The sequence below is a fragment of the Hemiscyllium ocellatum genome, chromosome 16 (assembly GCF_020745735.1).
Source record: "Hemiscyllium ocellatum isolate sHemOce1 chromosome 16, sHemOce1.pat.X.cur, whole genome shotgun sequence".
NCBI lineage: Eukaryota > Metazoa > Chordata > Chondrichthyes > Orectolobiformes > Hemiscylliidae > Hemiscyllium > Hemiscyllium ocellatum.
In genome coordinates, this window is record NC_083416.1 from 68,714,122 (window position 1) to 68,742,081 (window position 27,960).

Consider the following 27,960-nt stretch of genomic DNA (forward strand, 5'->3'; position numbering starts at 1 on the left):
AAAGACTGTGATCTTTGAAGGTCAATCATCTCAGTATCAGGTCAAAACTTTAGGAGCTCAACTAGGTAATGTCCACAGTTCTCAGCTGCTTCATCAAAAACTCTCTCTTCACAAGGTCAGAGGTAGAGATGTTTTGCTGACGATTGCACAATTTGAAATCCATGACTCCACAGGTAATGAAGCAGCCATGGCTATTTGCTAAAAGACCCAGGCAGCACCAAGTTTGGGTTGAATGGTGGCAAGTGGCAGGCAGTTATCAATTCCAAGAGAATCTCACCATCACCCTTTGACAGTCAATGGCATTAACAATGCAGAATCCCCCAATGTCAACATTCTGCATAGGTTGCCAGTGACCAGAAAGTGAACTAGTTAAGCCATATATATCATATGCCTACAACAGGAGGTCAGAAGCTGGGAGTCCTACAGCAAGAAACTCACTTCCTGGCTCCTATTCAGAGGGTACATAGCTGGATTGCAATGGAACAGACATCTTTGCCTGGCTAAAGGTAACTCCAATAGCACTCAAGAAGCTTGATGAGGAAAAAAAAAGCCTGATTGATGGGCACCCTACCCACCATCAATATGTACTCCCTTCACCACAGACATTGCACCAATATGCACCATCCACAGGACATACCACAACAAACTCACCAATGTTCCTTCAACAGCACCTTCCAAATACATGGTATCTACCACCCAGAGGATAAGGGCAGCAGATTCTGGAATACAAAACGTGCAGATTCCCCACCAAAGCACACACAATCACCAAAAGTAAATTTATTGCTACTCCTTCTACACTTGCTGTGGAAAAATCCTCAAACTATCCCCAAACAGCACTCTAGATGAAGCTATATCCCAATAACAATAGTGGTTGAAAAAAAAGAAACTCACCACCAACTTCTACAGGGTACTTAAGAGACTGGTAATAAATGTCAGCATAGCCAGAGATACTCATGTCCGTGAATGAATATATAAAATTACGATCCCAAGAAATCAATAGAGTGTAGAACTGGATACAGGCTTTCTACAGCAAATTCAAAATAATATTCATACCCTGGAATCCTCAGCTACAACAGGTGCTGGATCTGCAGGTGGAGGCGATGGAGATTTTACCACAGGGTCCTCAGGAACTTCCTCTTCCAACACAGGCTCAGGCTTTACCTCCTCCACAGGTGGTTCTGGTTCTGCTTCTGTTGCAACAATGTGTTCTTCTAAAGGTTCCTCCAATCCATTACTGTAATTGGACAGTGAAAGTAATAAAGACATCCAGTGTATCCAGATTAAATAAATCAGTTAATTAACTATTGTCCAGCAATCCAAATATCTGCACAATTAATTTCATGTCATCAGTCAAAAAGTGCTTGGTAGTCAGACACACACAGCCAGCTTGGTTTCATTATTAACAAGGCACGTTTGTCTTTACTAAAATCATCCCTCTTGCCTTTCAATAATGTATACACCATGGGGAATGAAAAGGAGTGAGAAAAAAAGTTATGCATTTCTCAGACACATTTATAACAGTGCAAAGGTCTCAAAATAGAGAGAGTGATACTCCGGGGAACCTCACAGATGTGGAAAACCTGTACAATAGTGACTGTGAGGACCTAACTCACCTAAACATTGATAAAAATAATGGAGTTAAGAGAAAGGAGGGGAGGAGGAATTTCTGACCTCTGTAACATGTTATAAATGGGTGTTTGTGGTTCAAGTGGATTGAGTGCACAGTAGGGAGTATTTGGCTAATTACTAATCATGATCTTGTATGACCGTTATGAAGAAGCTCGAGGAAGTAAAATGTACAACATTGAAATTGGAAAAAGGGAGGGGAGAAGAAATCTGTTTAACATAAAATGGAATCATGGAGTAAGAGAAAAAGATTCTTTGCTCCATCAAATCTACATCACTCAAAAACAACCCCATTTTCCAACACTTAGCGATAAGCCTTGCATACCTTGGAATCTCAATATGAAAATGAACAGGACCAACCAATATACTGTTGCTACACAAGTGGGCCAGAGGCTATGAAACCTGTAGTGAGTAACACATTTTACTGCTGAAGGTCTGTCCACCATCGATAATACACATGTCAGAGGTATTCACCTTTGCCGCTCCTTCCACCACCATATCAGTAGTAGCAACATAAACCATTTCCAAGATGCACTGCAGAAATTCACAACTCCCCAAATAACATCTTCCAAACCCACAGCCACCACCATCAAGAAACTCAAGTACAGCAGACATATTTGAGAATACGACCACACGCAAGCTTCTGGCCAAATCACTCACCATTCTGTCTTAGCATCACTGTTCTTTCAGTGTTGCCAGGTCAAAATCTTGAATTCCCTCCCTTACAGCATTGTGGCTCTACCTACAGCAAAGAGACTGTAGCAGTTTTCAAGAAAGCAGCTCACACCACCATCTCAAGGACAACTAGGGACAGGCAATACATGCTGGCCTAGCCAGAAACACCCACATCCCAAGAGTGAATAAAAACAAAACGAATCAAAAAGATGAGACTAAGAAGCATTTGCAGAACATAAATACACAAGTTCTGAAGGCAATCTGTACAGCACAGAAAAAGACCATTTGGTCTAACTCATCCATGCTGACCAGATATCCTAACTTAATCTAGCCTCAAGTGCCTGCACTTGGCCCACATCCCTCTAAACCCTTCCTTTCATATACTCATCCAAATAACTTTTAAATGCTGTAATTGCACTAGCCTCCACCACTTCCTCTGGCAGCTCATTCATTACACAAACCACCCTGTGTGTGAAAATGTTGCCCCTTAGGTCCCTTTTATAACTTTCCCCTCTCACCCTAACTCTATGTTCTCTAGTTCTGGACTCCCCACCCCAGGGAGAAGACTTTGTCTATTTATCCTATTCATGCCCCTCATGATTTCGTGAACCTCTATAAGGTCACCCCTTAGCTTCCAACACTGCAGGAAAGACAGCCCCAGCCTATTCAGCCTCTCCCTATAGCTCAAATCCTCCAACTGTGGCAACATCCTTGTAAATCTTTTCTGAACCCTTTCAAGTTTCACAACACCCTTCTGATAGGAAGGAGATCAGAACGGTACACAATATTCCAAAATTAGTCTAATCAATGCCCTGTACAGCACATGACCTCCCAACTCATACTCAATGCTCTGACCAATAAAGGAAAGCATAACAAACAACTTCTTCACTCTTATCTACCTGTGATTCTACTTTCAAGGAACCATGAACCTGCACTCCAAGGTCTCGTTGTTCAACAATACTCACGAGGACCTTACCATTAAGAATACAAGTCCTGCTCTGATTTGCCTTTCCAAAATGCAGCACCTGACATTTATCTAAATTAAACTCCATCTGCCATTTCACAGCACACCGGCCCATCTAATCAAGATCCCATTGTAATCGGAGGTAAGCATCTTCGCAGACCATTGCACCTCCAATTTTGGGGTAATCTGCTAACTTACAAACTATTCCTCCTATATTTACATCCAAATCATTTATATAAATGCTCAACAGTCATGGACCCAGCACGGATCCTTGTGGTACTCCACAGGTCACAGACCTCCATTCTGAAAAGCAACCCTCCACCACCACCCTGTCTTCTACCTTTGAACCAGTTCTGTATCCAAATGGCTAGTTCCCTTGCATTCAATGAGATCTAACCTTTTAGCCAGTCTACCTTGAGGAACCTTTATGAATGCCTTACTGAAGTCCATACAGATCACGGCTACTGCTCTGCCCACAATCCCCTTCATTAAGTCTTCAAAAATCTCAATGAAGTTCATGAGACATGATATTCCCCAGAAAACGCCATGCTGACTATCCCTAATTAGTCCTCGCCTTTCCAAATAATGTCCATCCTGTTCCTCAGGATTCCCTCCAACAACTTGCCCACCACCGATATCAGGCTCACAAGTCAGTGGTCCCATGACGTTTCCTTACAACTTTTGTTCAATAGTCACACCACGTTAACCAATCTTCTGGCACCTGACCTGTGACTGTTGATGATACAACTACCTCAGGAACAGGTGCAGCAATCACATCCCTAGGGTGCAAAATGTATTCTGGTTGGAGGATTTCAATGTCCACCATCAAGAATGACTCAGCAGCTGCATTACTGATCGGGATGGTCAGGTCCTAAAGGATATAATTGCTACACAGGGTCTGCTGATGGTGATGGAACCAAAAAAGGCAAAAAAAACATACTTGACCTCTTTCTTACTAATCTGCTGATGAAAAAGCATCTGTCCATGATAGTATGGATAGAAGTGACCACAGCACTGTCCGTGTGCAGATGAAGTCCAACCTTCACATTGAGAATAACCTTGATCGTGTTGTGTGGCATTATCACCGTAGTAAACTGGACAGACTTTGAAACGATCTAGCAGCTCAAGACTGGGCATCCATGAGGTGATGTGTGCCGTCAACAGCAGCAGAACTGTACTCCAGCACAATCTGCAACCTCATGGTCTGGCATATCCCCCACTCAACCAATACCATCAAGCCAGGGGATCAACCCAGTTCAGTGGAGAGTGTCAGAGGGCATGCCAGGAGCAACATCAGGCATACCTAAAAAGGAAGTATCAACTGGTGAAGCTACCATACAGGACTACTTGCGTGCCAAATGGCATAAACAGCAAGTTGTAGACAATTGAGCGATCCCACAACCAACAGATCAGATCTAAGCTCTGCAGTCCTTACACATCCAATCGTGAATGGTGATGGACAATTAAACAAGTCACTGGAGGAGGTTCCACAAATATCCCCATCTTTAATGATGGAGGACCCCAGCAAATCAGTGCAAAAGGCTGATGAATTTGCAACAATCTTTAGTCAGAAGTGCCGGGTGGATGATCTACCTCTGCCTTCTCCAGTGGTCCCAGCATCACAGACACCTATCTCCAACCAATTCAATTCACTCCACATGATATCAAGAAATGACTGGAGGCACTGGCTACTGCAAAGGCTACGGACCCCAATAACAGTCCAGTCATAGTACTGAAGAGGTGTGCTCCAGAATCTGGCATTCTCCTAGCTAAGCTCTTCCAGTACAGTTAGAACACTGGCATCTACCTGACAATGTGGAAAATTGCCCTTTATGTCCTATACACAAAAAGCAGAACAAATCCAACCCGGCCAACTACTGCCCAATCAAGCTACTCTCTCTGTCATCAGTAAAAAGTGATGGAAGAGGTAATCAACAGTGCTATCAAGCAGCACCTGCTCAGCAACAACCTGCTTAGGATGCCCAGTTTGGGTTTTGCCTGATCTCATTACAGCTTTGGTTCAAACAGTGACAAAAGAGCTGAATTCCAGAGGTAAGGTGATAGTAACAGCCCTTGACATCAAGGCTACATTTGATAGAATATGGCATCAAGGAGCCCTGTCAAAACTGGAATCAATGAATATCGGGGGCAAACACTCTATTGGTTAGAGTCATACATGGCACAAAGGAAGATGGCTATGGTTGTGAAGGGCCAGTCATCTCAGCTCCAGGACTCCCTCAGGTAGCATCCAAGGCCCAACAATCTTCAGCTGCTTATTCAATGACCTATCCTCTGACAGAAGGTCAGAAGGGGGACGTTCGCTGATGACTGCAATGTTCAGCAGCTCCATGCACAACTCCTCAGATACTGAAACAGTCAGTGCTCAAATGCAACAAGATCTGGATGATACCAGGCCTGGGTCTACAAATGGCAAATAACATTCCAGCTGTACAAATACCAGACAATGTCCATCACCAATAAGACACACTAACCACCACCCATTGACATTCAACTGTATTACCATCACTGAGTATCCCACAGTCAATATCCTTAGGGTTACCACTGACCAGAAACTCAACAGGACTCACCACATAAACACGGTGACTACAAAAGCAGGTCAGAGACGAGGGATACTGTGGCGAGTAACTCTCCTCCTGACACCCCAAATTCTATCCACCATATTCAAGGCACAAGTCAGGAGCGTGATGAAATACATCCCACTTGCCTGAATAGGTACAGCTCCAACAACACGAAAGAAGGTTGACACCATCCAAGACAAAGCAACCTGTTTGATTGGCACATCTACAAACATTCAATCCCTCTTCCACCGATGCTCAGTACCAGCAGTGCATACTATCTACAAGATGCACTGCAGAAATGCACCAAAGATTCTTAGACAGTGCCTTCAAAACCCACAACCAGTTCCACCCAGAAGGACAAGTGCAGCAGGTACTTAAAAACACCGCTGCCTGCAAGTTCCCCTCCAAGCAATTCACCGCTCTGACTTAGAAACATACCACCATTCCTACAAACGTGAGGTTAAAATCCTGGAATTCCCTCCCTCCTGGCATAGTGGGTCAGCAAGTGGACTGCAGCGATTCAAGAAGGCAGTTGCCCACCACCTTCTCAAGGGTAAGTAGGAATAGGCTATCCATGCTGGCCAGCCAGTGATGTCAAAGTCCCACAAATGAATTAAAAAGCTTCCCACAGATTGCTAGGGTACACCTGATCAGGTCCTGGAAATTTATCCACTTTTATGCAATTCAAGACATCCAGCACTACCTCCTCTGTAATATGAACATTTTTCTACATTTCCCCACATCCATCTTCCATGTCCTTCTCCACAGTAAACAGTGATGCAAAATACTGATTTAGTATCTCCCCATCTCCAGCAGCTCCACAGAAAGGCTGCCTTACTGATCTTTGAGGGCCCTATTTTTAATGTTTATAAAAACCCTTTGATTTCTTGTTATAGCCTATTTGCAAAGCTCTCTCATGTTCTCTTTTTACTCTGATTTCCCTCAAGTATAGTCCTACTGCCTTCATACTCTTAAGGATTCACTTGATTTCTCCTGTCTGTACCTCACATGCTTCCTACTTTTTCTTAATCAAAATCTCTGGCTCTCTAGTCATCCAGCACTCCCTACACCTACCAGCCTTACCTTTTACCCTAACAGGCGTATACTGTCTCTGGATTCTCATTATCTCATTTTTGAAGGCTTCCCATTTTCCAGCCTTCTCTTTACCTGCGAACATCTGTCCCCAAAACAGGTCTTGAAAGTTCCTGCCTAATAATTAATAATTTAAATTTTAAGAATGATTATGATTTAATCTATCTACTCGGATATCAATTCCCATGGTGCACTGTTGTTCAAACTGCACAATTCAATTCTGTAACTAGTAACTATCCTGTAGCTATTAAACTGCAAGGCAAAGAAGAACAATAAAATAAATCATTAATAAAACAATAACTAAAACCATTTACAGGCACATTAATAAAAGTAAAGTTGAAAGGGTAATAGGTATGTTAAGAGATAGACTGGATAATACCACAGGCAATAATTGAGAAATGGCAGAAAAATAAGTGAGATGGTGCAGGAAAGATTTACAAGGACACTAGGATTGGAAGATTCAAGTTATAAGGAAAGGCTGGATAAGCCAAGACATTTTTCACTGGAGGGTAGAAGGTTGAGGGGTGACCTTGTAAAGGTTGATAAAGTCATGAGGGGTATGGACGAAATGAATAGTAAGGAGTTTTTCCCTAGTGTTCGGGAGTTGAATACTCTGAGGCATAATTTTGAGGTGAAAGGACTAAGATGTAAAAATGGACTTGAGAAGCAACTTTCTCCACAAAGGGTGGTTCGCATGTGGTATGAACTGCAGAAGAATTGGTAGATGCAAGTTCAGATATAACATTTAAAAGATATTTGGAAAGGTTCAGAAGAATATAGGGAGAAAGTGAGTACTGCACATGCTGGAGATCAGAGTCGAACAGCATGGCACTGGAAAGGCACAACCAGTAAAGCAGCACCCGAGGAGCAGGAGAACTGACACGGAGCATAAGCTCTTCATCGGAAATGAGGTGGCGACCCAAGGGGGCTGGGAGATAAATGGGAGGGGCTGGGGAGAAGGTAGCTGAGAATGCGATCGGTAGACAAGGTTGGGGGTGAAGGTGATAGATTGGAGAGGAGGGTGGAGCAGATCGGTAGGAAGGAAGATGGACAGGTGGGACAGGTCAAGAGGGCAGTGCTGAGTTGGAAAGTTGGATCTGGGATAAGGCAGGTGGAGGAGAAATGAGGAAACTGGCGAAATCCACATTGATCCCATGAGTGTCCCAAGGCTGAATATGAGGCATTCTTCCTCCAAGCATCGTGGGGCAAGGGTTTGGCGGGGGAGGCAACCCAAGACCTGCATGAATATAGGCCAAATGCATGCAAATACAATGAGTTTAGATTGGGAAACATGGACACATTTAGCCAATGGGTCTGTGTCCATGTTGAATGGCTCTACTGGATCTACTCTCATGTGAAAAACAAAATGAGGAGGGGGAATCTAACAGGGGTCTTAAATTAGCAAACGTTTTGATATATTGTAAGCCAGACAGAAATGGTTCCACTTGAGGGGAAGAACATAATTGCAAACTACCAATACTAAGTCAGCAAAAGTCTGAACAGGAAACTCAGGAAAATTCTATGCCAGAAGTGGGAACGTCAAGCTTGGCAGCACAGGGCATCTTTCAAGGACACAGCAAAGTATTTAAGGGGAAATCACTAAATTCCCACTAAATGAGCATTTTTACATATTAAAACTAAAAAATATCAACCAAAAGCAAAGAACATTGTTTTACCTCACAGCTGGATCATAGTAAACCCCACTATCATCTTGCACAGCTTCTGGTGATGGCTGACGCTCTTCAGGTTCCTCTACCTCTTCTTCAGACTCTGCCATAAATAAATGAATAAGCAACTCAGACCTTCATAAGCTTATATTATTGCCCGGAGGCAACATGATCCTGGATATTTGCACAATACACAAAACACTTCTTTTCCGAATCACATTCATTTAACAAAGAACAATCACCTGCATTCATATAGATTTTATTCCCTTATGGACAGGATACAAGTATCACTAGCTAGGTCAGCATTTATTGCCTATGCCTATATATGCTCAGCATGAAGGTAGTCAACTAATTCCTTGAATTACTGTAATATATTTGGTGTAGGTACCCCTATAATGCTGTTAGGGAGTGTGTTCCAAGATCTTAACCCTGTGAACGAGCAGAAATGTTGTTCCAAGATAAGATTATGTATCGCTTGGAGGGAACTTAAGTATTCTCGTGCATCTGCTGCTTTTGTTCTTCTGGCTGGTAAAAGTTACACGTTGAGAAGGTTCTGTTTAAAAAGCCTCGAGTTGGTGCAGGGCATTTAATAGACATACAGACTTCTACTACTGTGAGACAGTGGAGGGAGCAAACATCTAAAAGGTACATTTTTTCCTGGATGGTTCTGAGTTGCACTCATCCAGACAACTGGACAATACTTAATCACATTCACGAATTATGCCAGTTAGCAGGCAGGCTTTGGAGTCAGGTGGGAGTTACTCAACACAGAAATCCCAGACTCTGACCTGCTTTTATCCTGCTGCTCCAACTCAGATTCCAGTCAACAATAATGCCCAAAGTATTGATAATATAACAGGATTCAATAATGGCAATGCCACTAAATATATCTGGGTGATGGCTTAACTCTCTTGAAGATGGTAACTGCCTGGTACTAGCGTAATAACAACATTAATTGCACATGTTGGACTTCTAACGAATTATGGTATGAGCATAATAGAAGGATAATTAAATTCATGAAAACTGACATAGAAATAGCTTGGATAGAGATGAGCAATGATAAAGGGAAGTGACTTGTGGGAGTGGTATAAAGCTCAGAATATTTTTGAGACAAAGTATCATAGTATATGCTCCGGGGTCAGCCAGATAGATTATACTGGATGTGGTAGCAAAGATTTGATAAAATAGGATTAATTGATTTTAGCGATCACATTCCTAGGTAACAGTAACCACAACAGGGCCGAAGTTCACACTCAGTTTGACAGGGAGAAGATTGTATCCGAAACCAGCATTTTGAATTTAATTGAGGGCAATTATGACCGCATGAAGGCAGAGCTAATAAATGTAAACTGGAGGGGAAAAATAATTAGGTTAATGGATTGAAAGATGCAATGACAGTATATTTAAGAGGAAACTCTAAAATACAGGCAGTCCCCAACTTGCAAAAAGGTTCATTCTGGAATCTGCTTGCAAATCTATTTGTATGCAAGTCAGAACACAACACAAGACAAGATAAAAAGAGCTGCTTGTACAGGAAATACTCATATGTTAGGTCCTGCGCGAGATCACATTCGTAAGTAAGAGTATTCATTAATCAGGAAACCCCTGGATAAAGAACGAAGACATTCCATTAAGAAATAAAAATTCCAAAGGAAGGCCCTTGATTAAGTGAAAAGTCAAACTTAAAAGCATCTAATTACACAAAAGCAGCTGTCGGGTGAAGACTGCAGGGACAATAAAGAAAAACAAAGAATGACCAAATGATTAGTAAAGAGGGAAAATTAAGACTATGAGAGAAAGCTTGTGTGCAATTTAAAAACAATGGTAAGAATTTTAGATATGTTTAAAAAAAGTGAATGCTGTTATCCAATGTATTGGAAAATTAATGGAAAATAAAGGAGCTGGCAGTTGAATTGAACAAATATTTGCATTGGTCTTCATGAACAGCAGCAATAGCTGTGAAAGTCATGAAAATTACAATCACCAGGCACTGAGCAAACTGTTGAGTCAGCAGGCTGACAAGCCCTCAGCACCTGACAGACTTCACTGTGACAGAAAAGCAGAAAACTGTAGCCCAGTTTGCTTTACATTTGTCATGGGAAAGATGCTTGAAGCCATTAATGGCACTATAATATTCAGAAAAATTCAAGGCAATTAGGCAGAGTTCTGTAGATGGAAAATCACATTTGACCAATTTAATGGAGTTATTTGTGGTGGCAACATTTTGAGCACAAAGGGAAACCAATGGATGCACTGTACTGCACTTGGGTATCTCAGATTAACAGGAAAGATAAAACCGCAATTAAATAACATTCGGCGTGGACGTAAAATAGGATTGCTAACAGCAAACAGTAGACACAAATAGTTCACTTTCTGGTTGACAAGGGATAAAAACGGGTGAGTCAAAGATCATGACATGAAGATAGGCAAGTTGTGAAAAGGACATAAAATTAACTAATTTTTTTTAGCTTCCTTGTCAGAGAAGGTCTGGCAAATGGAAGTACTATATAGGAAAATGTGAAATCAACTATTTTGGCAAGAAAATCAAAAAAGCACCCCATCTAAACGGTGGCAGATTGCAAGGTTCAGAGATACAGAATGACTCGGGCACCCTATGACTTTATCCAATCCATTCGTTAATGTGGGTAAAACACATACCAAAACACTAAAGACTGTCAACTTTTATTCTAAGAGGAGCTGAATACAAAGTAGGGAGGTTATGCTTCAGGTATACAGGGGATTGGTGATACTGTTGGTGAAACTGCATAGTGTTAGTTTATTTAAGAAACAATGTAAACATATCAGAGGACTACTAGACTAATATCTGAAATTGGAATGTTGCCTCATCAGGAAAGGTTGGACAACTAGACCTGCACCTGAAGTTTAGAAGAACAAGAGATTTGTTTGAAACACAAGAGGTTTTGACAGGATGGACCTAGAATAAATATTTTTTTTTGAAGGAAGAATCTAAAACTACAGGTCACTCTTTAACATTATGCATATTCCTCATTCAAAATGGAAATTTGGAGACATTTCTCAAAGAGTTGCTAATGTTCAAAACTCTTCCTGAAAAGTTAGTGGAAGCAGTCTTTGAATATTTTTTAAAGACAGATTCTGTATATGCAAACAGACAAAAGTGAAGATGATAGGCAATGTGGAGTAATCAGATCAGCCATGAGCTTAGTGACAGAACAGACATGAAAAAACTACTCCTGCTTCTCTGTATGTACTCATCAATTAATGGCTGAATTCTGAATGCTGACCACATTGGAATTGAATCACAGTAGTACGAGTACCAAATGTGGCTGGATAATGCACGAAATCAGCAAGCATCAAGACTTGTGACATTATGATAGACATTGACAAGCAGCTGAAGTTGAATAGAATACTATCTTGAGGAAAATCTACCGTGATAGTCTCTGGCATAGATAAGTAACATTCAACAATCACAACCATATTCCTTTATGCTAGATATGGCTCCAATCTGAAGATTTTTCTCCCAGATTCCCATTGACTCCGGTTCTGCTAGAGCTCCATTATGTCCACTCAAAAGTCTGCACTTTAGTACCTGAGGTAAAAACAGGGTGATGAAGGGCTTTTGTCCTAAATATCAATTTTCCTGCTCCTCGGATGCTGCCTGACCTGCTGTGCTTTTCCATCACTACTCTAATCTAGACTTTACTTCCTGAGTTCAGCTGTTTTATCCATGTTTGGACAAATGCAGAAATAAAGTCGGAATCAGAATGGCTACATCAGATTTCAAAATGAGCAGCAAGTAGATGACTGTCGAATACCACCTAACAATACTGTCAACAATGCCTTACATCACTTAACTGATGATTAAGGGTAGACTGAAGTGGTGATAAATGGCTGCGTTGAACTGGCCTTGCTACATGCACAGGTCATAACTAGGTAGTTTTCCACATTTTTGGCCAGATGCCAGTATTAATAATCATTCTCAAACAGCCTGGCTAGTTCTGGAGCAGAATAGTTCTCTGTACCCATAAACAATGCAATATCCAGTGCCTTCAGTTGTTTTTGTCCTCACTTAAGAATGAATCTAAATAGTTCAATAACTGTTGCCTGTGATCTGGGAAGCTTAGGAGGCCAAAACTAATAGTCCAAGCTGAATTTCTGGCTGATGATTGTTGCAAATGTTTCAGCATGGTCTTTGCACTGATGTGCTTGGCTCTTCTGTATGTTGAAGATGAAGCTACAATCTCCAATGAATTATTTAAATTGTTCAGCACCATTCTGGATGAAGCAGGACTGGTTTGTTCATTGAGAGATTGCTTTGCTCTACAACTGTCATGCTCCTTATGCTGATTAGAATGCAAGAACCCCAAATTGTGGCTTCACAAGGTACACAATTCATTTTTTCGAACATTTTGCTGGATTCCCTCCAACAGAATTGATTGTACCCAAGGTCGATCACCCAGTCTGGCAAGAGTAAGAGCGGGAGATATTCAGTTATGACTGAATACAACTCTACTATTGGTTCATAGCACCTCACAGAAGCACAGTCTTGAAGTACAAAACTTGTTGGAAGTATATCCCATGCTACACATCGATAGGGGCACTGAACATAAAAGATGACAGTGACACAGCCTCTACAAGAAGTGTCTGGTGGCTACTCCTACTCTCATGGTCAGATGTCCCTGTTACACAGATTGGCAAGAATGAGGTCAAGTTCCCACATGACGTCCTACAGGACTCAAGCAACTTGATTAGCAGGTGTTGGACAATGAAGTTGCACATCCAGAGTACATTCTGTGATCTTATCACCCTGAAAGAATGTCTAACTTGGCGAGAAAGTGATTTAGTTTGGTCTGGGCAGTGGGATAAAAGAACGAGAACAGGCGAGACAGAGACACGCAAGAAGAGAAAGAAATAGAAATATGTAATCAGCAGCCAAATGTTTTCACCTAATGCCATAAGGCCCCACATGGTAATTCTGTCTCAACTGTATTTCACCATAGCGGAGGGATATATTTGCAAGATTGACAGGGCTGAGAAGGCTGCAGGTGGTTTGTCTGCATTCATGCTTTTGTCAGGCATTGTAGCAGGTTACAGCCAAATGACTTACTAGATATTATAAGGAGCATTTTAGGGCAGAGTACTATGGATCTGGAGTTATAAGCAGGTCAGACAAGTCGTGGTTAAAAAAGGCACAGTGACCTTTTGACAATCAATCAATCAATATGGTTACTATTAGTTGAGCAGTTTTACTCCAAATTTTTATCTACTGCATTCAAATTTCACTTTATGGCATAGTGGGATGAGCCCATGCTGCTACAGCATTATTCTCAGGATTACAAATCCAGTGATAACACCACTACCACATTTATATAATAGGGACATTAATATAGTTAAAAAGGGACTCTATAGCAGCATTACAAAACTAAATCTGATATCAGACGACAAAGATTTCAGGAGAGATGACCAAAAGCTTGGCTGCAAGGGCAGGTCGAATGATTCTTAAAAGCAGACATAGACGTTCAGAGAGGAAATTCTTTTTAAGAGGAACTGAATGGTTGGTTATCAATATGGACCACTGAAAAAGTGGAGATGCTCATGAGAATAGAACTTAATCAGCACCAATATTACTAAGGCTGGAGATCAGATAGCAAATAGAAAATTGAGACAAGAATTTAAAAGCAACCATTAGGCATTTCGGGTGGCACGGTGGCACAGTGGTTAGCACTGCTGTCTATACTGACAGAATGCATCTAGCAAAATTTAAACAGCGAAATTCACAGCTTGTAGGAGAGCTCACAATACAGGAACAGGTAAGTGAATAAGTTTTTAACTTGTAACCTTGCTATAAGTCTGCAGCAGTGAATAGAATGGGTTATTTCTTGATTATATGCCTTATTGAAATTTTAAAATACAAACCATAAAGAACCAAGTTAGCTCGGGACACTTTTTTTTAAACGAACAAAAAGACAATGCTATTTTCTGGGCCTACAGATTGCAAAGGAGCAAAGTTGGCCTTTGGTAGAGTGACATGCTCTTCCTGTCGGATGTGGGAGTTTAGGGAGACTTTCAATGTTACTGATGATTATGTCTGCAGTAAGCGTGTTTGGTTAAGATTCCTATCAGATTGCATGGATTGGTTGGAGTGACAGTTAGAGGCAATAAGGAATTCACAAGAACTGGGGGTGGGATGGATGGCAGTTATACAAAGGGAGAAAAGCTGCAGATACAGTTAGGCAGATGGATTAACTCCAAGAAAGGTAGGAGGGCTACTCCCATTTCAAATAAGAATACTGTTTTGGAAAATGTTGGGGTGATGCACTCTCAGGGGAATGTGGCACGAACAGCCAAGTTTCTGATATCAAGACAGACTCTAATGTAATCTGAAGTACAATGGGTTCCAAACAATCAATTGTGATAGGGGACTCGAGTCAGAAGCACAAACATTTCTGCGGCCAGCAGCGAAAAATCAAAATGGTGATATGCAGCTTCCCATGTGCCAATATCAAGGATGTCTGAGAGGGTGCAGAATGTTTTCTAAGGCGAGAGGGGCTAGCAGGTCATTGTACACGTTGGAACCAACGAAATAGGAAAGGGAAAAAGATGAAGTTCTGAAGGGAGAATACAGAACGTTTGACAGGGATTTAAAAAGGAACTCCTTGAGTGTAGTAATATCTGGATTACACCTGGTGCTACAAGCTAGTGACGGTATGAACAGGAGGATAGAGCTGATGAATGCAAGACTGAGAAGCTGGTGAATGGGAGAGGAGTTCACATTTTTGGATCACTGGAATCTCTTCTGGGGGAGAAGTGACCTGTACAAGACGGATGGACTGCATCGGAATTAGAAGGAGACTAATAATATACTGGCAGCGAGATTTGAGAGAACTGCTCAGGAGGATTTAAACTAGTTAAGGTGGGGCAATGGGATCCAGGGAAATATGAGAAAAGAGATCAATCTGAGACTGGCACAGTTGGGAAAGGGAGTAAGTCGAACAGTCAAGGCAGGAAGGAACAAAGCAGAGAACAAGGTAGGACTGATCAGTTAAACTGCATCGATTTCAATGCAAGAGGCCCAACAGGGAAGGCAGATGAACTCAGGGCATATTTAGGAACATGGAACTTGGATATCATAGCAAGTGCAGACACATAGGTCAGGGATGGACAGGACTGGCAGCTTAACGTTCTAGGATACAAATGCTACAGGAAGGTTAGAAAGGGGGCACAAGAGAGATGGGAAATGGCATTTCTGATAAGGGACAGTATTACTGCTGTACTTAAGGAGGATATCCCTGGGAATACATCCAGGAAAGTTAATTGGGTGGACCTCAAATAGGAAAGGGATGATCACCTTATTGGGATTGTATTATAGCCTCCCTCGTAGTCAGAGGGAAATTGAGAAACAAATTTTTAAGGAGATTTCAGTTATCTTTAAGAATAATAGGGTGGTTATGGTGGAGGGATTTTAACTTTCCAAACAGACTGGAACTGCCATAATGTTAAGGGTTTAGATGGAGAGGAATTTGCGAAGTGCGTACAAGAAAATTTTCTTGTTCAGTATATGGATGTACCGACTAGAGAAGGTGCAAAACTGGACCTACTCTTGGGAAATAAGGCAGGGCAGGAGACTGAGGTGTCAGTGGGGGAGCATTTTGGGGCCAGCAACCATAATTCTACTAATTTTAAAATAGTAATGGAAAAGGATAGACCAGATCTAACAGCTATAGTTTGAAATTGAATGCTAATTTTGACAGTATTCGGCAAAAGACTTTCAAAAGCTGATTGGGGCAGATGTTCACTGGTAAAAAGGGACAGCTGGAAAATGGGAAGACCTCAGAAATGAGTGTGCAGAGACAGTATATGCCTGTTAGGGTGAAAGGAAAAGCTGGTAGGTGTAGGGAATGCAGAGATATTGAGATTTTGGTTAAGAAAAAGTAGGAAGTACAAGTCAGGTATAGACAGGAGAAATCGAGCAAATCTTCAGAAGAGTACAAAGGCAGTAGGAGTATACTTAAAAGGGAAATCAGGAGGGCAAAAAGGGGACATGAGACAGCTTTGGCAAAAAGGGGACATGAGACTGCTTTGGCAAATAGGGTTAAGGAGAATCCAAAGGCTTTACTGAAATACATTACAGAAAAAAAAGGGAGAGAATAGGGCCACTCAAAGATCAGCAGACAGCCTAAGCGTGGAACCACAGTAGAAGGGAGAGCCAATACACAAGTATTTTGTGTCATTATTTACGGTGGAGGAGGACATGAAAGATATACAATATGGAGAAATAGATGGTGACACTTAAAATATACCCATATATTACAGAGGTGGGGTGCTGGATGTCTTGAAATGCATAAAAGTGGACAAATCCCCAGGACTTGATTAGCTGTACCCTAGAACTCTGTGGGAAGCTAGGGAAGTGATTGCTGGGCTCCTTGCTGAGATATTTGTATCATTGATAGTCACAGGTGAGGTGTCGGAAGACTGGAGGTTGCCTAATATTAGCCAACTATTTAAGAAAGGTGGTATGGAAAACCCAGGGAAATATAAACTGGTGAGCCTGACATCAGTGGTGGGCAAGTTGTTGAAGGGAATCCTGAGGAACAGAATTTACATATATTTGGAAAGGAAAGGACTGATTAGGAATAGTCAGCATGGCTTTGTGCATGGGAAATCATGTCTCACAAACTTGATTGAGTTTTTTGAAGTAACAAAAGAGGATTGATGAGAGCAGAGCAGTTGACATGATTTATATTCACTCCAGTAAGGCATTTGTCAAAGTTCCTCATGGTAGACTGGTTAGCAAGATTTAATCTCCTGGAATACAGAGAGAACTAGCTATGTGTATGCAGAACTGGCTCAAAAGATAGAAGACAGAGGGTGGTAGTGGAGAGTTGCTTTTCAGACTGGAGACCTGTGACCAGTGGTGTGTAACAAGGATCAGAGCTGGGTCCACTACTTTTCGTCATTTGTATAAATGATTTGGATGTGAACATAGGAGGTACACTTAGTAAGTTTGCAGATAACACCAAAATTGAAGTGGGTAGCGAAGAAGGTTACCTCAGATTACAACAACATCTTGATCAGATGGGCCAATGAGCTGAAGAATGGCAGATAGAGATTAATTTAGATAAATGTGAGGTACTGCATTTTGGAAACGCAAATCTTAGCAGGACTTATACAGTTAATGGTAAGGTCCTCGGGAGTGTTGCTGAACAAAGAGACCTTGGAGTGCAAGGTTCATAGTTCCTTGAAAGTGGAGTCGCAGGTAGATAGGATAGTGAAGAGGGGAACAACATGCCTTTAAAACACTCAGTGCCCTTTGAACTGTATCTTCAAATAGTTCACATCCTTTGGAAGGAAATTAGGGCATATGTAGTTTTTCATGTTTATCGCATGAGAAGTAGAATAGATTGTACACTTAAAGCTTGATTGAAAACATAGCCTTTACTTGAACACTACCAACAGATTTTTCTTTAAAAAGTTATCATATACATTGATCCAATTATACGTCGCTGACTTGGAATTCCAGCTGCAAGCGGTTAGACTAGTCCATCATCAGATGCTTTTACTGAAAATGAATCTTATTGTTACAATGATATCAAGCTATATAGCCCACTAATCACGCGATTTTAAGGACTAGGAACATTTATAACTAGTATTATTTTGGCACAGAAAGGACATACAGAATTGATCAGCATTCAACCAAACAGAAGAGTAATTGGTATGTATTTATAAAACTTGAAAAGGACACCAATTTCAAATAATGAGCAAAATCTCCCAGCTTTACAAGAGAAAACACCTACATGTCAAGAGAAAGTTACATGCAGCATTCCATACTTGATTAGACATCAGGGTCACAGTTAGTCTAGTTATATAAAGTATTAAGTATGATAACTAGCGTTCCAGAAACTGCTTCCTGGACAAAGTGTTAAAATCAGAGGAACAAAGGATGTACAGTGGTTGAAGGTTACAGAGACAGGGAGGAAACAAGACTAGAGGAAGAGATAAAAACAAGATGATAATTTAACCTTTAAGCTCCAAAAGGCCACAAGCCAACCAAAGTTAGTGAGAAAAGATTTTGTTGTAAGTCTACCACCAAGTATTAGACAAGATCATTTGCACTTCACAGTCCAAGTGATAACACTGTAACCACTTGCACAATGAAAACATAAACCAAAAGAAAGTTATAAAAACACTTGTGGTGTACCAATGATTAGTATTAAAAACCAATTCATAAGTAGGCTTGTTAGAACAGCCTGTAGACCTGCAACTGTACTTTAAAACTTTCCCCACACAAATCACTTTGAAAAATCTTTCCCAAATTAATAAAGTATTTTATTCATCACTCTAAATATTCAATAATTGACATCTTTGCAGATAACCAAGTTATGCATAGGTTAAAGTAAATTTTAACATGGGACGAAATTCAACTTGTAAGTAAATAATATGGCTGTTGCACATTGCTAATTTAAGAGATTACAAATACGTTTTCTCACCTTCCGGAGGCTCAGTGTCTGAATCCCCAAAAACTTCATCTTGATAGCGGAAAATATCATTGTGGACATAAAACTTGTTTGCAACAGAACCCTGATAGAAACACAGATGAGGCAACAATTAAAGATAAATATCAATTCATACTTTCTGACCCCTCTATACTGTGCACCTCACTCTGTAGTATGCTCAATTTTAGTATCAGAGGCTTAATATTCAGGCAGTATATATCGTATAACTGGAAAGGCTGCAGAGGGCCTGGAAAAAAGTGAAATTAATTTAGATTGGTTTACCTTCTTTCGTTTCTAGCCATGCCCCATTTTCAAAAGATTGATTCTTTAGTGGAACAGGATTCACAGGTACCCACCACCATCTCAAATAATGGCCAATTCCCAGAGGCAAACCATAACCACGAGTCACAGCACACTTTTTCTTTTAACTACAGAGATCCAAGAGCCAAGCTGTGATTTTTTTATCCCACACATTCAGAAACTGCTGAACATGTTTCTCATATGCAGTAAACTACATGAGCCCAGTCTAAAAGTGCCATTGGTAACACAAGAAAACATGGTAACTGGACAGCATAAAAGATGCAGTGGCAAAGTAACGTAACTAAATTTACCAAAAACAGTGGAATGCATTGTTCATGGTTGTATGAAATGGAAATTATGGCTCACACATGTAGAGTTGATAATGGTATCGCATAGATAGGTTTCTGCACAAGAAACTCCATGATGTTGAGAATAAAATAGCAATTAGAGTGTTGGCTAACTAACTGGGGATGTGCGACACAGTAAGTATCAAGCATATGTTTCTCGTCATGAGGAAATCTGGATTAAGTATAAAGTTTAAAAGCTCCTCCTTGTCCAAAAGATGAATGAGGAATTTTCTCCTCCAAGCATTATTAATAATAGAAGCATGATTAATGGAGATAAATTAAAGATAAGGTAGATGGACTTGTAAGCCACCAAACAGTATGAGTGACCAGCAAGCAAGGAGTTGTGGCCATAATCAAGTTAGTTATGACATTATGGAATGATGGTGCAGGAGCCAACGTATTTATATTTTTAAAAAATCGTGATACTGGAAATCAGAAACAAAAATTGCAGGTAAACTCAGCAGGCCTAAGAGAAGTCAAGTGCATGCACATGGCAATCAAATTCACTGAGGGCTGATTTCAGTACATGGCGAGAGGGCCTGAGCACCTTCACCCATGTCCTTATCTTTATCTCCACACACACCAAACCTTGTCATGAATTAGACTGCTACCACAGCCAACCCACTGTTAGCCATTAATGGTCCCCATTAGCAGCTATTAATTCTCCCAGGCTGACCTTTCCCAACTATTGTTCGCTTTCTCTGGGCTTCAACTCTGCTTATCGGTTACTCCTCCACAACTCCATCTTCAGCAGATTTCCCAACTTTTCATATCTACAATCAGTTCTAACCAATGATCACTGGACGCAAAATATTAACTCCACAGATGCTGCCCAGAGCTAGCAAATGTTTCCAGCAATTTCTTCCAATACATTTATGTTTAATTATTTTTCTTTTACAGAAATATGTGAAACCCACAAAAACATAAGTAATCAGCATCAATAATTCATTAGAATGAAACTCTCTCTTTAATCAGAAGCATAATGCTTCAAAGAGGGACCAAGGCTTAGGATACTAAATTTTCTTACCTCTGGAGCTAGAACAAATGTTTGCATGAAGCGTCTCATTGGCTGTCTATTGTTTGACAGCTCACCCATGACCTGTACTACCACCCCATCATTCAATGTAGCATGAGCATCCACATGCTTGATCTTTGTGTGGCAGTCACGGAACTGAAGTGACATAACTTTCTTGTGGATTTCCTAAAGAAAGAAAATATAATATGAAAGGTTTAGTTTAAATTTTAAGATCCTAAAATCTAGCACAATTTGAAAAAACATTGTTGCTTCAAAGATCAATCAGATGGACACAATGAAAAGAATCCTGACACTTATGTTTGACTCATGAACAGCGTATATCTTGCAGATTTCTTCTCAAGGCATTATCCTTCATGTTGTAAGTTACACCAAGACATTCGGACAATAAGAATTTACTCTCAAAATAGAACATATGGCAAGGGCCAGCCACAACTATAGTTTGTTTCTTCTTTATTGATGCTGAGTGACAAGCTCCATTGTCAGTATTTTGTATTGGATTAGCAACATAATAATTATTTTGCTTTTCACTTGTTAGTTACTGGGTACATGCTACAAATTCAGCTCGGCGATAAAGTCAGATGTACAGCACAGAAACTGACCTTTGGTCCAACTCATCCATCACAAATTAATCTAGCCCCATATCCCTGTAAACTCTTCCTATTCATGTACCCATTCAGATGCCTTTACTATTGACTTTACAGATGCCCCTCAATTTTATAAACTTTGATAAACTCAGCTTCCAAATGTTCTGGGAAAAACAACCTCAACCTATTCAGCCTCTCTATAGGTCATAACCCTCCAATCCAGGCAACATCCTTGTAAATCTTTTCTGAACCCTTTCAAGTTTCATAACATCTTTCAAGTAGGAGGGAAACCAGAACTAAATGCAGTATTCCAAAAGTGGCCTAACCAATGTCCTGTACAGTCGCAACATGATATCCCAAATCCTATGCTCAGTGCAATGACCAATAATGATAAGCCAACCAAACCTTCTTTACTGCCCTGTGCCCCTGCAACTCCATTTTCAAGAAGCTACGAACCTGCACTCCAAGGTCATTTTGTTCGACAACATTGCCCAGGACCTTACCATTAAGGTGTATAAGCCCTGCATTGATTTGCCCTACCAAAACGTAGCACCTGACATTTATCAAGATTAAATGCCATCTGCTACTCCTCAGCCCACTGGCCCATCTGATCAAGATCTTATTGAACTCTGAGGTAACCTTCACTCACTATGCCACTAATTTTGGGGTCATCTGCAAACTTACTAACCATACCTCCTATATTCACATCCAAATCATTTATATAAATGACAAAAAGCAGTGAATCTATCAGCAATACTTGTGGCACACTGCAGGTCACAGACTTGCAGTCCAAAAAGCAAACCTCCACCACCACCACTCTCTGTCTCCCACCTTAGCTCGGATGTTACTGAATGGCAGAGCAGGCTCAAACGGCCTTCTTTGTCTCATTTCACATTCTGAGAATGAACAATTATCCAACTTCAGTGAACAGTAGTATGTGAATACAGTCAACAACATAACTCATTAATTGTGCCTAATTTTGTCTTTACAAAAGATCTTCTCAAAATACTTTCCAACAGCTAGTAAACTGCAAGGAGAAGTCATTGCTCAATTTCAGCTTTATACTTCAGGTATTATTCAAGTACAGGTGCAGAAGCTGAGTTCAATCTACGTTTTAACATGGGACGCTGAAGACGACTGAGTTTTAACTGCATAAAGATACAGATTTAGAAATGACCCTGACATTAGCATAGCCTATTCAGTCTTAAGCAGATCAAGGAATACTGTTAAAGAAAAATAAGTTGGAAAATTTGATGAACAAATCGTATCATTTGCCAAATTAAAATCAGCTCTGAAATAAGAATGACTAGCTCAAAATACCTGATTGCTAACTAGGGAGATGTGTAAATACCAAATAGAATTGCATGACAATTCCAAAAAGCTGCCTCTAGCAGTAGGATTATCAGGTAATGAAATATCGAACCCTCAGCTATATAAATAATCCAGTAACAGAATCTTAAAGCAGATCAGACTGAACAGACTGCCAAGGCATTTACAGCACTGAATCCAAACTGCCACAATGAGAAGAGTCTTGTTTCACGTAGCAGGGCTCAAATTGCAACCTCCCCTTGAATAGTAACCAAATGCTGAACACACTGACTTAATCCAGAACTACAGCAAGCAGCTGCAAATCTCACACATAGTTGGACTCACTGGATGCTTTTGTAAGCAAGTTTATACATTTGTATGTGCATAAGAAAGACCATTACCGCTTGTCCATATACTGCTTCTGCTGGATCTCCATTTGAAGTCAAACCACCGTGAACATATGAAGAATTTTTTCCATAAAACCTACAATACAAGATTTCTGTTTTAGTGGAACATCCTTTTTTTTGTAAATGAGAGACAAAATGCACAAGACCATGAAAAGATAAGTCTTCCTGCTAAGACAGAGTATAAATTGCAGCACAGTGCTGTAGAACTGTTAAATACAAAAAATGCACCTCAATTACACTAAATCAAAATCCTGAAATTTACTTCTTTACTGTACTGACAAAGCACCCACACTTCAAGAACTGCAACAATTCGAAAAATTCAGCTCACCACCTTCTAAAAGGTAACTGCGATGAAAAATAGATGCCAGCTAAGCTAGTGGCATCCACCTCCCATGGAATAACACACAAAAAGTATGACTTAATATTTTGGGTTCTGATTTTTCAAATTTTAAAGTCACTTAAGGAATCACAAAGGACAGAAGAACATCAGTTCTGCCCAAACAGCAACTATCCCAGAAGCTGAGAAAACACTCAAAACTATCCATGAGAAAATTCACAGACCTTTAGGTCTATTGAATGGAAGCTGAAATGCATAAAGATGAAACTCTTACACTCTTTAGTGGTAAAGTTTTGAAAACATTATGAACAAACAGAAAAACTCAAACATGGCAATTTTCAAATACAATCATAAGGGTAAATTTAATCACAGCCCAAATGAAGATGAACAGACCTGTTAGTTTTTGAGTGATGATTCACAAGTCCTGCATACAGAGCAATAGAAGCAATTTGAATAATAACTGTCTGAAGAGAAGTGGACTTAACGAAAAGGAAAAATAATTTAGGGCTATTGGAAAGATCAATACACTGACTGGATAGCTCCAATTCAAAGTGTTGGCAGAGTCACATTGGACTGAATGACTGCTTTCTGTTTAGAATTCTATAATCAATCATCTGACTCCATATGGTAGCATCAGTATTTTTGCTCACCTGTAATCCTCATCAAAAAATGTGCAGCACTACCTACAGGTATGCTGTGATGTGAAAGTGAGCAGCATGTTTTAGACCTAATACAGATTGCCAAAGTTCTGATGAGGTAGCAATAGCAACTCTTAAGGAAATGTTTAGCAGTGTTTCAGTTTTTTAAAAAACCATAGAAACCAATAGGATGAGTAGATAAAGTCTTTTCTCCAGGGCATAGGCTCAGGGTGAGAGAGGAAAGATTTAAATGGGACCTAAGCAACAACTTTTTCACAGAGGATATTTAGGGTATGGAATGAGCTGCCAAACGAAGTGGCGGAGGCTGGTACAATTACAACAGTTAAAAGGCTTCTGGGTGGTACATGAATAGGAAAGATTGAAAGGGATGTGGGCCAAATGCTGGCAAATGGGACTAGATTAATTTAGGATATCTGGTCGACATGGATGAGTTGGACCAAAGGGTCTGTTTCCGTGCTGTACACGTCTATGACTAAGTCACCAAAAACACATACAATGAAAATAAGACCATTCTCAAACAGTACTGGAAAGAGTATATAAAGAAGCATCATTACTGGTTCAAATGACAAATGGATTAGCCCGTTTCCTTACAAGTCTAAATGTAAATATTTTCTAAGGGGCAATACTTCTATTAGAAGTTAGTCTGCAATTGCACTAAGTTGATGCTTACAAGAAAACTCTAGGTAATGAGTATACCACATTGAAAATTTGCAACAATATTGGTTATATGCTAGACTACCAGTTAGAAAAACCTGATGAAAGGTAATAGATAGTGACAAACATTTTATAACTTTTAAGTCCTTTGTCCTTCTTAAAATATCACTTCTTTAGTTTGTTGCCTTCTAAGCTAGTACTTTTTATCAAGTTTAATTCTGTACAGACGTGACAGATTAGTAAGGCAATAGCTAACAACCTAGAGGGAGCTTCGGATGAAAGAAGCTTAAACAAAATGAACAAGTACTGTTATAGTAACTGATACACTTTGGGGTTGAAGAAAATAGATTATATTTGAATTTAGTCTAAAAATGGGCACCCACTTCCACATTTTTTTAAACCTCTTGCCCTATCTTCCAAACCAAATTGACAAAACAATCTTTAGTTGATCCAATTAAAGACAGGCTCTTGTCTTCAATCACATTAAAAAATGGTTACATAAAAATGCCAACTTACCTGTGTAAATAGTCAGGGGCCTGGTTCAACAGTGTGTAATACTGCCTCACAAATTCCCGCCCTACAAGCAGGGGACTTGGCTTCTCCATCACCATCTCTTTGGTCAACTGAGAATTGCTATACAAGAAAAAAACAAAACAGGGCTACCTTATTACAATTATACAAGCCAACCAACCCAACTAATAAGAGTTCAAATTGATCAAGCCAAAACCACAGAAATACAATTAAAGTTCTGAAGTCAGAATTCAAAGATTTAACTCATCATAAGGATTGTAAACCTTGGTAAAGTGAAGTTTTATTTGGGCTCTGATAATCAAACATGAAGTGAACAAAGTTTTATTCTGCGTAAGGTTGAATTGTGGAGTATAGAACAGAAAGAACAGAGTATAGGATATAGAACAGAATCCCTACAGTGTGGAAACAGGCCATTGGCCCAATAAGTCCATACCAACCCTCCAAAGTGTCCCACCCAGACCCCATTACCCTACCGTATTACTCTACATCACTCCTGCCTAATGCACCTAACCTATACATGCCTGAACACTATGGGCTATTTGAACATGGCCAATTCACCAAACCTGCACAACTTTGGACTGTGGGAGAAAACCCACGCAGCCATGGGGAGAACATGCAAACTCCAGACAGTAGCCCAAGGCTGGAAGCGAATCCAGGTCCCTGGCACTGTGAGGCAGCAGTGTTCACTATTGTGCTGCCCAATATACCCTGAGCAACCCTTACCCCTTTGCTTAGAGAATCATTACTTGCAGAAATATTAAAAAGTCAAATTGACATTGCCTGATTACCAAAAAACATCATAACGCTCCAATACGGACATCCAATTTTGAGAAATGATTGCAGTTATGTGGTCCTGCCAGAAAAAAAAACAAAACCAGAGTGCACTGTGGTTTCCTTCTGTTTTCCCCCCATTCTGCAGGCTTATCACTGACAAGATTAGAGTGGTGCTGGAAAAGCACAGCAGGTCAGGCAGCATTCGAGCAGCAGGAAAATCAGCACCACTCTAACCTTCAGCATCTGCAGACCTCACCTTCGCCCAGATTTATCACTGAGACAGGAGTAGGTCTTCTCAGTCTCTACTTTCATCCCAGACAATTCTGCAAATATTAAAAGGGATTGCTGACAGCGTATTTTCAACGTTTTGCTTACAATTACAACCAGCAAACGTTGTAACTTTCTGGTTCACGCAGAATTAAAAGTAATTTACAAAGGAATACAGTGAGGGGCCGTCCGCTTGAACCTGTCAACCAAAGAAATGCAAAACCTCAAGGAGATCTGGCCATTTTGCGTAACAATGGCGAGGCATTTTCCTGAAAGACAAATGCTGAAAGGCAGGAAGAAAGGCATCATTCTCCCTTTCCAAATGATCCACTGTTGTTTAGGATTCGCTCGTATGTTTAAGGGCAAGACTCCACTACTCGGGAAATAATCTCAAGTGACAGGAGAGAGAATGTCCTCAAAATAAAAAGAGTGGGGGGGGGGGGGGGGGGGGAAGAGAAGAGACGACCCAGACAATGCCCCAGTCCCTGAACACACACTTCCCGCCCTGTCACATGTGGATGAAGTGATCGGATGGCACAGGGCAGGTAGAGGCCGGGCCGAGCTCCATAACACGTGGAGCTGTAGGGGACAAGGGACAGGGAGGGAAGGCCTCGGGGTGGGCGGCATTAAAGACGCGGGAATATCGGGTGCATTCCACGTGCAAAGGTGGGGGCGGGTTGTTTGATCAAGAAGAAGAAGAAAAAAAAACCACAGACCGCCTCGTCGACCGGAGGGGTCCGGTCCCTCTCGGCTCTGCCTCCCCTTACGCCATTGCCCGGACGGGAACAAAGGCCGGACCACCCCCACTCCATACCGTCTGTCCTCCCCACCCCCAACACTAAAGGCCTGGACCTCTGCGTGCAGACAAACAACCGCTCACCCACCCCCACACCTCGTCGGCCGGGGGCGGGGAGGGAGAGAATCACCGGGCTTCCCTCTCACGCCAACCTCGCTCGGGTCGCCGTCGTCGCGGCCTGTGTTTAAAATGGCGGCGGTGCCGCGCGGCCCGGACTAGCCTGGCCTTCCCTCTCTATCTTTTCTCTCTCTCTCTCTCCCTTCCCCTCACCCCAGGCCCCGCCGCCGCCGCCGGCTCCCCCCGAGCCGCTCAGTTCACTCACCGCAGGAATCCGGGAGTGAGAAGAGTTTCCAGCAAGAACAAGGCGGCTAATAACCTACCCCAGGCCGGGCAACTGATTTTTTTTCTCTCTCTCTCTCTCACTCCCGGGGTTATGGGGTGGGAGGGTTTGGAATATTTTGGGTGGGAAAATTAAAGAAAAATACCCGCACCGCCGAGGAGAGCGCCGGCCGAATCACGCACCAACCTGCTGGGCAGAGAAGGAAGGCTTGATTGACGGCTCCGACCGTCAATAGCATGGGGGATCGACCCCGTGAGCCAATAGGGGATGGGGGGGGCCGCACGAGGGCGGGGCTTGACCTGCCAGCAAGTTCGGTGGATCGGCAACGGCTGCAGGAGCCGCGGGGAGACCCCGTAGAGGGGGCGGGGCAATGTGCGGTAGCAGCCAATCGCATGAGGGGTTAGCCTTGACGGACAGCTCAAAGGGCGGGCTCTGCCTGAGAAGGCGGTCGCCATGAAAGGACTAGGAGGAGGAAGGGCCAGGATGGAATTAAAGATAGGGAGAGTTTGGAGCCCCAGTATAAATCATGTATCTTCTTTTCACAG

At 41.3% G+C, this 27,960-nt stretch overlaps 1 protein-coding gene across 3 annotated transcripts in view; it reads right to left on the reverse strand.

Moving 5' to 3' along the window:
* The window catches only part of g3bp1 (GTPase activating protein (SH3 domain) binding protein 1), a 41,500-nt gene extending 13,879 nt beyond the window's left edge, over positions 1-27,621 (reverse strand). Inside the window, exons 1-7 of one of the 3 annotated variants that reach the window (XM_060837350.1) lie at positions 27,602-27,621; positions 25,224-25,340; positions 23,052-23,133; positions 20,750-20,923; positions 19,070-19,160; positions 8,613-8,706; positions 1,054-1,234 (exon numbers count right to left, since the gene is read on the reverse strand). In XM_060837350.1, the coding sequence (XP_060693333.1) occupies positions 1,054-1,234; positions 8,613-8,706; positions 19,070-19,160; positions 20,750-20,923; positions 23,052-23,133; positions 25,224-25,318 (717 nt within the window). In that variant the 5' untranslated portion in view covers positions 25,319-25,340; positions 27,602-27,621. The other 2 variants (XM_060837349.1, XM_060837348.1) reach the window with 2 other exon arrangements.
* Positions 27,622-27,960: the final 339 nt, after the last annotated feature.